The 13,048-nt window shown below is 33.4% G+C and overlaps 1 protein-coding gene across 1 annotated transcript in view; it reads left to right on the top strand.

Moving 5' to 3' along the window:
• Positions 1-10,623: 10,623 nt before the first annotated feature.
• The window catches only part of CUTA (cutA divalent cation tolerance homolog), a 7,815-nt gene continuing 5,390 nt past the window's right edge, over positions 10,624-13,048 (top strand). The window contains exons 1-2 of the mRNA XM_018460621.1: positions 10,624-10,787; positions 10,882-10,941. Of these exons, the coding sequence (XP_018316123.1) occupies positions 10,633-10,787; positions 10,882-10,941 (215 nt within the window). The 5' untranslated portion in view covers positions 10,624-10,632. The remainder of the gene's footprint in view (positions 10,788-10,881; positions 10,942-13,048) is intronic.

Genomic DNA, 13,048 nt, shown 5'->3' with positions numbered 1-13,048 from the left:
GAATACAAAATAACCGACGTTTTTACTGGACATTATAATGTGACCGAATATTCCGATAATTTATGTAATATTGCTTGTTGTTTTACATTGAAAATGACCCGATCGGTGTCGAAACGTTTGTATGTACGAATTTTAAATTATTAAATATTTTACATTATAATTGGCTCGTAGCCCTTCTTTTATTTAGTGAGTTATAATACTAAATCTCGAAATCTTAATGATTTGCATCAACAAATAATAAATGAATTCAGAATCATACCTCGCGAATTCTGTAGAAATGCAGTCTTAAGTTTTTATAATCGTCTAGCACATTGTCAGACTGCGGAGGGACTTTGAGTATTTGCTATAATATGTAATATTCTTTTAATCCTAGCTCGCCATACTGGGATATAACGTATCTAATGCGATTTTTCACATTACAATTCAGACTTTAACTTTTTATGATGTATAATTTAAGAATAAAATATTTGTTTCATCTTTGTTTATTTGTTTTTGTCTTACTCTAGAGATATCAATTTTGCATGTGATAAGTTAAAAATATGTTTTCTATTCAGAGATATAACTTGACGAAGTTCAGATCCCCGTGGGGTCTAGCCGAGAATGTAACTAAAAACTGGTAGGTAAGTCGAGCTGGGTTAAAGGAATGACAAATGCTCAAACGAATGACAGTTGATTTAGATGTACCATTGTCTTCATTCCTAAAAGTTTGATTGAAAAGTTTTATCACATGTGAGTAAGACCTCCTACGATCACCTCATCCTCGCATCATTAAAAGGGATATACGCTCCTGTTCAGTAAGCATTATAAAGTATTTTAAATAAATACTTTATAAACAAAGATAACTATGTGGCGATAAGCAATCTCAGAACGGAGTATCACGAAAAAGTATACCTTCTCAATCGCAGGTCACAGAAAGAGTGAACTTGACAGGAGAAATCTCTAGCTTATGTCTCCAGCTTTGTTGAAAGGGTAGAAGGGAAGGAGAGGGGATGGAAAGGAGTAGGAGAGTAGGGGGAAGGGAGGAGAAGGAAAGGGAATGGAAAGGATTAGGAGGGAGGAGATAGAGATACAGACATTCGCGGGCACATACATGCCTCATAAATCCAGTCGGGCAATTTCTACGTAATACCTTAGATAATGCTAATGTCGACGGTTCCGTAACTTTCAACTCTCATAACTTGAAAAGTACTGATTAAAAAGAGAATTTATTATAATATTTTGGAAAGTTCCCGACCTCAGCTATTAGATTCTAAAATCAAAAATAGGGTGTTTCGTTTAAAAAATCGATTTGACCTTGACTTGGCCTTGGTGGCGCCATCCAAGGTCAAATTGATAAGGTCAGTCAATAGATCATTTTCAACCCTACAACTTTTGTATAAAACATTTTTCTCAAAAATGATTACTTTTCAAGATATTTAAGGGGTCCGGGACTTTTTCTACATCCTGTACACAGAGTTGACAAGTAACGCATTACTTGTAACGCTGTTACTTTGTTATAATCACGATTTCGTAATGACATTGTAAATTGTTTATGACGATAATGGTAACATCAGAGTTAGAAAAGTCAATCGTTACTTCTAACGTTGAAAAAGTCATTCGTTATTGAAAAATATAACTCCTTTTTCCATTAATTTCCATTAACACATTACTTTCTATTCGTGTTTTGTAACAAGTAACGTTACGCGTTAGTAGTTACTTATTACTTTTTTCAGTAAGTAACGCGTAATGATGACAAGTTATTTTTCAAAGTAACTTTTCTATCTTTAGCATAACCTTAGTGTTTAGTTAGTTAGCGTTACCGTCATAAAAAATTGCAACATCGTCATCAAATTGTTTACTACAAAAAGTAACGGTAAAGTAACTGGAAAGTAACGTTTACCAACCCTGTATATATATATATATATACGTATACACATATACCCAGATAGCTAGACATGTCGGAAGCACGCACTGTAAATGTATGCTACATATTATGTTGGCAAAAATCGGACAGCAGTCGAGCACGATCTGTCATTTCAACTAGCGTTAACAAAAATACAGCAAAAATTCGTCAGACTGCATCATAACATGCTTTAAAAATGCTAGAAAAATTGAGCAAAATATATTCAGCATAAATAGAACAAAATTCATACATTATAATATGTTGGCACAATATATAAAAAGAAATGAACCAAAAAGCTAGATTTGACATGATGTCATGTTAAATTAGTCGTTCTGCTGAACGCAGCCATTATATCAAATACTGACAGCAAAAACACAGCAAAAATCGGGCACAGCGTGCCGTCACGATGTGACTGTCCAAAACACGGCATATGTATATTGCGATCTGCTTTATCAGTTATTGAAGATAAAAACGCAGCAGAAATCGCGCATAATCTGTCGTCACATGTAATAGCAAAAATTCAAGAAATTTTATTTATAAACTCCCGCAATTAATACTACACTCGCTAATTATATATAATATTAAATACTTTCTTTATTAATTCTCTTTCTTTATATTCGGCAAATATGGAGCATTAATTGAAATACAACAGGAATATCCAAGATAATTTTTATTGATATCAATTTCCGCTTATTATCATAAATATTTGGCTAATAGATTATTAAATTCACGATTTTTTTTAGCTCTATAAACTGTGCGCCGAAAAATTTCCAGACTATAAACGCAATCAAACCAGTAGTAATCTCGTGAATTGATTGGTTACGCGATACGCATCATGGGACTCCAGCCTGACCTCTGCGCCAATCACACGCTTATGTCCAGTCGAATTATGTCCAATCACTAATTGCGTTCAGAAAATCTGTCCCGGTTGGAATAGCATAGTTTTCTGAACGCAATTAGTTCTGAATATGAGTTCGAGAACTGAATATGGTTCGAAGCATGTGATTGGCTGAAGGATTTGCCCGCCAACTTAAGACAGATTGTCAATTTTTAACAAAACAATCTCCGTTAGTTCTCCACGAGAGTGATCGGATGCATTGGATTAAGTGTATATTCCTACGGATCTGACTTCGTGTTGAAGAAAATTTAAAGATTGTAAAAAAGTAGAAGATAGAGATATTAATAATAGATGATATTATCCTAATGAAAGTGAGAAATGAAGCAAATGTAAGGAAAGATGGACAGGAACATAAACAAAGTTTTCAGGAAACAAAAATTAGGACAACAAAATATAAAGATGGCGTTTTTATGCTTTTTCTGTTTTATTCTCCAAATTTTCACCTCCTACAAACCTCATTTCTGTTACTTTCCTTACATTCTTGACCTACGCTCTGATTTTCATTTTCGCTCCAATTTTTATTTCCGTTTTTATAACAACATTATATATAAAACCATCATTTTCATTCTGAAATGTTATATATCGCGAAAATATTTACATAAATTGTGTGTAAAGCAATGAAAAAAAATTATGTCCGACATTAATAAACGTGTATTTGTATTATTTCATTGATTGATCAATCGCATTATGCGAAAATGCAACTTTGCTCCATGAAAGCTGTATTTCCACATAATATTATAATTGATGACCAATGAGTTTAAAGCTCGTCTTCATTTCTAGTTTTAAGCAAGGCCCGGCACGATTTGCACTTCTTGGCCGATTTTTGACTCTGCTCTGCCTTGTCACCTCATCACCCCGCGCGCAATTCAAATGCCGCTCGACATTTAGGAGCGTATATGACGCACGTAGATACGAGGTCCACCCGCTTTGGGCGCTCACGCTGTAAACTTCATTCTATTTCTTTTTTTCGTTCATTACATAACTAAGATAAAATTAAGCAACGCATAAGATTGGGCACTTACGCGTTGTTTCATTCTATTTTAATTATGTAATGAACGAAAAAAAAGATATAGAATGAAGTTTACAGCGTGAGCGGCCTAAGGGGGTGGACCTCATGTCTACGAGCGTCATACGCTCCTAAACGTCAAGCGGCATTTGGACTGCGCGCGGGGTGATGAGATGAGAAGGCGGAGCCGAGCCGAAAATCGGCCGAGAAGTGTAAATCGTGCCGAGCCCTGTTTAAAGGATATTAACAAAACTACATTAAACAGTTATAAAGTTTGTTCTCGTCGCATGCTCCAACACGTTCCAATATGCTTCTATCATAGCTCTTACTCCAACGCGCTTGATAGAGTGAGTAGGAGTTATGGTAGGAGCATATTGGAACATGTTGGAGGATGCGACGCGAACAAACCTATAGTTTAATGCGTCGTCTACAATACACGGAGTAAGGGACTCCGCACAATAAAAGGAACAGGGAACAGAGAACAGAGAATAAGAATTTCACAGTGTGTATTCCACAATACATGATTTCTGATAGGTTGAAATTCTTATTCTCTGTTCTCTGTTCCCTGTTCCTTTTATTGTGCGGAACCCCTAAGGCCGGAATCAGACTATGCATTGAAGATTGAGATTGAAGATTAAAGATTGAAATTTCACCAATGAGGACAAAGAAATTCTGGCTCCTTTTGTTCTGATCGGTCAAACTTCAATCTTTCAATCTCCATTCTCATTCTTCAATGCGTAGTCTGATTCCAGCCTAACAGTAACTATAAGGGTGAAATCACACGGTGCAGAAAAGGACTGCGGAATAGAGAATGCGCCATTGAAGCAACTAATCAGCGCCATTCCGAATAGCGCTGATTGGTTACTTCAATAACGCATTCTCTATTCCGCAGTCTTTTTGGTCGTCAATTGATGGAGCAAAAATGAAGGGGATGATTCTCTGTGGCGTCGGAGTCAAATTAAAGGCCGCAGCACAGACACGTGACGCGCTCAGTGGAAACGTACAATAATGAATAGTACATAAGGGAATTGACCAATCTAAATTCTTCTTTTCCTGCCATTCCATGGAAAAAAAGAATTTCGATTGGTTAATTCCCTTATGTACTATGCATTATGCGTTATGCAAGAGTCTTTGCTACGGCTATTAACCAATTAGAATCCTTCCTTTCCTTCCAATTCACAAAAAAGAGAAGCTTTAATTGGTTGATTCTCTTACCCCGGATCTACAATAGAGTTTTAAGCCTTCAGCCATAAGAAATGGGCGAATCAGTCGCTTATTCTTCTCAGATTCGACTGTAATTGGTCAATTTCTTACGCCTTAAGGCTTAAACATCTATTGTAGATCTGGGGTTATGCACTTTGATGCAATTACAACGAATAATTTAATATGTACGTTAAACATATAACGTTTATATATATATATATATGCTCGTTAATATTTATATGTACTCCTTTTAGGAATTTATATTTATTAATATAAATTAAATAACGTGCTAATAAAAAAAACATATATTTATTTTCCTAACCTAAAAATATTAATATATTTTTTACATAACCCATAAATTGAACGTAATTTTTTGCTGAATTTTGTATATATTTTTGCGATTACACGTGATGACAGATTGTGAGCGATTTCTGTTGCGTTTTTGCCTTCATTAGCTGATAAAGCAGATCGCGTTCTATATCTGCCACGTTTTTGCAATCACGCATGCTGTGCTCGATTTTTGCTGTAGTTTTGCTGTCAATATTTGATATAGTAACTCGTGACGTAATCTCGTCACGATTTCGCTGTCACAATGTGACGTCAAATCATGCTTGATTTCTGCTGTCTTTTTGCTTTTAGTATTTGAAATGGCAAACTTCACCCAATATTTGCTACGTATTTGCCGTCACGATACTTATAGCAAAGAATGCTCAATTTCTATTGCATTTCTACAGTCATTCTATGTTGGCAGATTATGCTGTTAGAAACTAAGCTTAATGAGGAAGCAGCAGCTTGATATCTGCTGTAACGTCATGATCAAGTTTGCTGGCATACTGCTGGCATACTGCTAGCATTTTGCTATCTGGGTATGTGTATATTACAATAATCCATTTATTAAATTTTTATCTTACTTCTCAATAATCTGAAAATCTCAATAATTTCTCAATAATCTATATTTTTTCTACCTTCTTGCGAATTCATGTTCTCTGTTCTGTGTATTTTATATTTATATTATATAGATACTGATAGGTACATAATGTACAATTATTAATAAAACTCCTAACGATTCCGTGCTAAGAGAAAGAAAAAAAAGAAGACAAAGAACGAAAAATCTGTTTCTGAAATTTTGCAAGAAGCTTATGCCAAAAAAGAAGAAGGTAAAGAAAGAAGGCACAAAGAAAAAATGGATTTGTTGAACAAATATATAACCAAACAAGTTGGTCCCTTACATGCATGAAAGAAAAAATTCCAATTTATAGGCCATGCAGTAATGATCATATGAATTTTGAAACACTCTGCATATATATATCGTGTGTATATATATTATATATATATAATATATACATTCAACAAGGCTGTAATTTTTGTTTAGTTATGATAAAAAAGTGATTTAGAATTTAAGGTTCCAGTTTCGAATTTTCCAGTATAATTAAGTTTTAAGTTTTATAAGAGTTGAAACCTCAATGCAATCTAATAGTTTATAGATGTTTAAGTTTCCATAGAATTGAGATTTAAAAAAGGTTTAAGTTTTAAATGTGTTCCAAATGTATAAGACTTTTGTACCTGACCTTTGTACAAAAAATGTAGTCACATATAGTATTAACCGCCTATAAGTTTTTAAAGGATTGGATATAAAAATCTATGTAATCAAATACTTGAGGTATGTTTTATAGAATTAACAAAAGAGAATTTTTGAGAATCGATTTTTATTTGTGATGCTATCTCTCTGGTACACTGGAGGTTAATAAAATGTCTTACGTGCCCAAGTAGAACACAAAAGTCATGAAGACATCATCATGACCTCATTCGTCACTTATAAGTCAATTTTTTGGTATCAAATGACATCATGATGACGTCCTGTGATACCATTATGACTTAATTATGACTCCGTGTTCTACCTGGGTGCGTGAATAGTAAGTGAAACATAAAATAACAATTTATTTACAGTCGTCTATTCATACAGTTGCTGATTTCATCGCGTTTATTTTCACCCTGTTGTTTCAATACAGTTTCGTTATCTTCAAATCCTATAGGCTCATTGAACTGTTCTTTGTTAATTGTGTCATCATATCAAAATAAATCATTTGCATCGATACATATGTTATGTAATACACAACATGCTATGATAAATCTACATTTTATGAACAGTGTGAAAATCCAATAACATTAGCTGTCGAAATCTAATTTTTAACCATCCAAATGCATTTTCGATTTTTACTCTAGTTGCCGATAATTTTTCGTTGAATTGTGCGTGTGATGGTGTTAAATTTCCCAAATCTTTGCAAGGTGTATAATGAGAAATTTTTTATAGGATAAGCGCTGTCACCTAATAAATGGAATTTTCCATTTTCGCAAATCTCCTTTATATCCTGTTTTAAAAATGATAATTTAAAAATTCAACTATCATGAAGTTTTCCAGGAACTCCTATGAAGACATCTACAAATTTTTTTTTCTATCATTGCATACTGCTTGTAAAACTATGCTTGTCATATTATGTCTGTTTGCAGAGGTTGTTCGTAATTTGTGTGCAGGAGTACGAATGTGGATGTACGAACCATCAATACATCCAATTACACCTTCAAAACCAGTAATCTTAACAAATAAGTGTTATTTGTCTTTTAAATGTATAACTTTTTTTTAAATATAGATATTTTAATGATATTGATACGCATCATTAAGGCCATAATTCCTTTTATTCGAGATAATTCCTTATATTCGAGATTACTTTTTACAAATTTTTTACATTATTAACAATATTAGTTTAAAAACAATATCGAGCAAAGTACGGTCGTAATGATATGACAAAAATTCTAAACAATTCCGTGATGCAGCTTGCATGATATACGATAGACATATGCACGTATCAACTATGTATATGAAAATATCAAATACACAACACAATGTCGTATGGAATTTGTGAATTGGATGATATATGACTATGCGAATAGCACGCGAAAAGATATCAGACGCTTGAAACTTGAAACAAATCGCCGTGCTCGTCGATTAATACTTGTTTCGTACATATGTTGAAAATGTGCCGTATTCAATATTTTAGCGGCGTCTAATTAGAAGTCTTTAGAAATCTAATTTGTCATATAATCGAGTGCTTTCATAACATAGCGATCGACAACGTGTCTTTTATGATGTTGAACAAACACAGCAAGAAATAAGATGTTACCGTTCCGAAGGAAAAAGTCCCGGAGATTTTCCGTCAGTCTGCACCCCGGATGTACAAATTGAATTTAATTTAGAGCTTAACAAATAGATTTGTTTGATTTGGTGTGTCGTGTAATATAAGACTGAAAAAAATATGATATTTTGGACTTCAATACGAAAAGGACTTTATTTCTTGGTTAAAATTAGAAAAAAGTGCAAAATCCAGGCATTTTGCAGCAACCAACGACATCATTCATGTTCTTAAAATTTTATCCTGAGAATTTAGCTGAAGAACTACAAGAAGTTACTCAACATCTGTTCTTTTTACAAGCGAGGCAAGTTATGTTGATAATTGTCCATATATATTTATTGCTTACTTAAGGCAAGGGGAAAAAAGAAAAAGGAATTCTAGTCTTAATAATTGAATGAAAGAGGACGTAAAAAGTAGTACAATTGTTTACATAATAAAAAATAAAAATGGAATATTAATGGAATATTATCTTTTTAAAATTTTCGGAAACAACATGTTTCTCTTCCGAAGTATGCGAAAATGTAATTACTTCTTTTGCAATATCTTTCAGAAAATCCATCACTCTTTGTAGCATACTCTCACAAGTTGAAATGCTTAAGTTAAATCGATCTCCTACTTGTCTAAGTGAGCATTTGTTTCCTGCAAATCTTGAAAATTAAAAGAAATTTGAAGGAAATTAAATCGATGTACATACATGTATGTTCTCAATTCATTTTCTTTTATCTCACTATTATTATTATACTAACTTAATTAAGTTACTATTATTATACTGACCATAAAAACATTAACACATGTTTTTCTGCTGACGAAATTGGCGTTCCACCATGAAACTTGTCACTCGAATAGAATGTTGACAGTTCGAATCTCTCTATAATTTCATAGAACATCGCCCGCGATATTCGGAAATGACTCTGAAACTATAAAAAAACATTTTGTATAATAAATTATAAATTACTATAGTTTTAATTTAACATGTAAAACTCACTGTTTCATCGGACATTTTTCGCACAATCTCGTCAATGTAATTTAATTTTCGTTCTGCATTTTTTTTATGTTCTATCAATATTAATTCGACATCATCACTTGATAACGATGATGTCAATAATTTCATGAACACATATAAATCACTCATCATAAAGTCAAAATTGACGCTAGAAGTTGGATATTAATTTTCAGCGTAAAGAGAGATGAAAGCCTGATTTATAATAGCTGTAACCGTCAACTTATGCCAGTGCCGGTAAAGTTCAACCATAGGATTTCAATGCTTTCGTTCATACTAACTTGCCGGATGTTAGTAACTTATGCTGTATCCGTAAAGTTAACTAAACTTTATCTTTAGCGGCAAGTGATCATGTAGAAGTTAGTCAAAATTTACAAGTTTGCACTTGTGTGACCACTGTGACCGATTCTATATCATTTCTGTACAGCTTTGATATGAGCTAAGATGGAAATAAACGAAACAGTTAATAGAGATATTAAATTAATAACCTTAGTGGAAAGATTTTCATATTTGTACAATAAATCGTTATAAACCAGAACATCAAAATTTACGGCATAAATTTATAGTCTTTAAGTTACCGGTATACGATTACGGCCAATATAAATCAGGTTTTAAAGACACTCTTCCCGGAAAGTCGAAAGATCCCAGGTTCGAACCCTTGAGGTAATATTTTTCGGAATGAGTCTCTTTCTTTTTTTCTAATCTATTTAGGGGGGATTATTAGCGTTTCAGAATAATTGTCGTTGAATCCGAATGTTATCAGCTCGCAATTATATATCTGGAATAAATTAATTTAATAAAAGAATATATAATGTATTATTCTCGAAACATCTAACTTTGACCGATTCGGTCTTTCTTTATCGTATTTATAAGAAATTTATATTGTTCATCGTGATGTCGTCATGTTCAATAAAAAAACTGCAAGTATAATAACTCGCTCAATACAAAAAATCGGAAATTAAGTTCTTAATGCTTTCCAAAAAGAACAGATATGATTGAAAAATGGAAAGTTTGATGTAAAGAGAACATTAATTCTAAATCTGGTATGTATGCTAATTTATAAAAGTAAAAAATAAAGTAATAAATAAATTAAGTAATTCTTTATTGGTCTTTGTAGCTGCAATGGTGTCTGTTTTCAGCATTTTCGTTCTACATAGTTTCGAAGATCGATCGTGGTTGCAGAATTTAGTATGCGATTCTGGAAATGTACGAGTCAAATTGAAATATGAAACAATTCCAATGGAATATGTAGAGGGCAATGATACAAGAATGCGAGTTGCAGGATATGGAAGTTCCAGTTTCTTCCATCATGACAACACTGATTACTGGCGTGGCCACCTACACACATGGTCATTCTCCCTATATATATCGATCAGTCGGAAGTTCGATTCGAAGTTAAACCAACCTAGTAATAAAATTTTACTGTAGCAAACAACTTCTGTAGTAAACTGATAAATGACGCGAGTTTCTCTCATGACTGTGTTGATGCTATTTTTCGTAGCAAGGAGTATCCGTTCCCAGATTTACCAAAACATGTCAAGTCTCGCCGGAGTGCATTCCGTGACATACGTTACGGTGCCAGATGACGCAGTTGCAAAAAGATTAGCACGGTAAGAGTAACATTGGAAAATAATAAAAATTATTGTTATACCTCGATGAGAAGTGTTTTTTTAATACGATCTTTCTCTTTTTCTTTTCATAAAGAGGTCTAGTCGAAAACAAGCTCGCTGCCTGCGTTAACATCATCCCGCAACTCACATCCATGTAAGTTTCTCTTGTATTTATTGTACAGATGTCTAGATCAGGATTGTGTTTAAAATAGTAATAATAATCTCTTTTTCATGAGTATCCAAATACATGGTTTGAAGGACACGTATATCCGTGTATCTCAATATACGGTTCCACGTATATTGAAAGTGTATTGAAATTTACAGGTACATGATGAGGTTTGTTCGTGTCGCATGCTCCACATGTTCCAATATGCTCCTACCATAGCTCTTACTCACTCCAACGCGTTTGATAGAGTGAATAGAAGTTACGGTAGGAGTATGTTGGAGCTTGCGACGCGACAAACCTATAGTGTTTATAGTGCGTCCAGATTATCGAACCGAAACTCAAGCTAAACGTTAAATCGCGAGCATTTCAGTAAAGATTTGTTACGCGGCTTGGCAAAAAACAATAAAAGCTAGCTGGAATGCTCGTGACTTGGCTCGAGTTTCGGCTCGATAATCTGGACGTCAGTGTTAGTAACCTAGAAGCAGTGGCCGATCGTACTGTGAAATTATCGTATTTAACCCAAAATTATCGTACAAGCATACACGCGCGCGCGAACAAAATTTAAATACAAAATATGTAAGATTTTAATCCGTAATTAAGACGGTCAGAAATAACAATTTTATTTATTACTTAACGTTGAAGTGACTTAGGCTGAAATCAGCTTCCGAAATAGATCAGAAATTTCTCGATCAATTCTTAACCAATTTCGCTGAAATTACCCATTCAGCACTTTAGAAGCCCTTTAATACACAATCATTGAAACAATAACTGATTTTTTTTATTGATTGCAAAAGCTTAAACATCCTATAAAATAAATTGTATTTCTATAATATCTAGGTTAAAAATACAAATTGAAAAGTGATTATTTCAGTATACTTAAAACAAACGTTAAAAAAAAGAAACTGTATAAATGTAGCTTTTTACATATGTTGACAGTATAAGTTCACTTGTACTGTCAATGGGTGCGTTCAGCAGAACGTTTGTTTTGCAACTGTTGTAAGTTTCCTTCGCGCTAATTGGATCATACTTTTAGATCTAGAAGAATGGTCCTATCTCAGCAGACAATCATAAAACGGTTGCAAAACTGTTGAGTCTGCTGAACGCAGTATGTCGATATACTGCCTACTCTGTTGATAATATGTATATAAAATATAAAATTAAGAGAGAAGTAGCAAATTTTGCAGAAATACAAAATTATCGTATTTTAGGCGTACGATAATGAAGTGCTATCGTACATCGTACATATAAATGAAATTATCGTATGTGTACGATAATTATCGTACGGTTACTAACACTGCTGGACGTACTCTGAACGGCCTGAACACGTATCGCGCCTGTGTTACGTAAGGTTAGGTCCACCTTGCTTTAATAGGCCGTTCAATATGAGAAAAATAATCGATTGTGGTTGGTTAATTTCTTATGGCTTTACAGCTTAGAGCTTCTTAAAGCAAGGTTGTGGACCGAGCATAATTCCGGATCTACAATAGGTATTTTAAGACTTAAGTCGTAAGAAATTGACCAATTACAATTGAATCCGAGGGGAATAATCGACTGTGATTCGCCCATTTCTTATGGCTTAAGGCTTAAAACCCTATGTAGATCCCGACTAAAGTACAGGGTAGTGTCGCTACGCTTGTCTTAGCACTGAGACACTACCATGTCTCCTGATATTTCAATCATAAAAATGAAAAGTTTAGGCCATGTTCAAAAAAAGATCCTCAAAAATTTAAAACTTTAAAAATTTAAATGATTATCTAAAATATAATATATTACCATGAAAAGTAACTGATATATTATTAATAAACGTGCCAGTTCAAAGTGAACATACATAAAGTATATATTATCTAAATTTAATAATATATTACCATGGAAAGTAACTCGTATATTATCCAAGGTGCAAGTTCAAAACAAACATACATACATACAAGTAAAACAGATTACAATTTGATTCTAGAAAATAAGTCGATGTGTATGTTATTATTCTTAATGCACAAAATATAAAAGTCGTTTATTGAGATTTGATTTGAAATTTATACTAGCCCGTACGATGAAAAATAATTGCTTGTAATTCCAGAGTACCAATTTGTTAATGACT

Source organism: Mycetomoellerius zeteki, unplaced genomic scaffold (genome assembly GCF_001594055.1).
Source record: "Mycetomoellerius zeteki isolate Tzet28-1 unplaced genomic scaffold, Tzet1.0 scaffold956, whole genome shotgun sequence".
Classification (NCBI taxonomy): domain Eukaryota; kingdom Metazoa; phylum Arthropoda; class Insecta; order Hymenoptera; family Formicidae; genus Mycetomoellerius; species Mycetomoellerius zeteki.
This window is presented reverse-complemented; position numbering and strand designations above follow the sequence as displayed.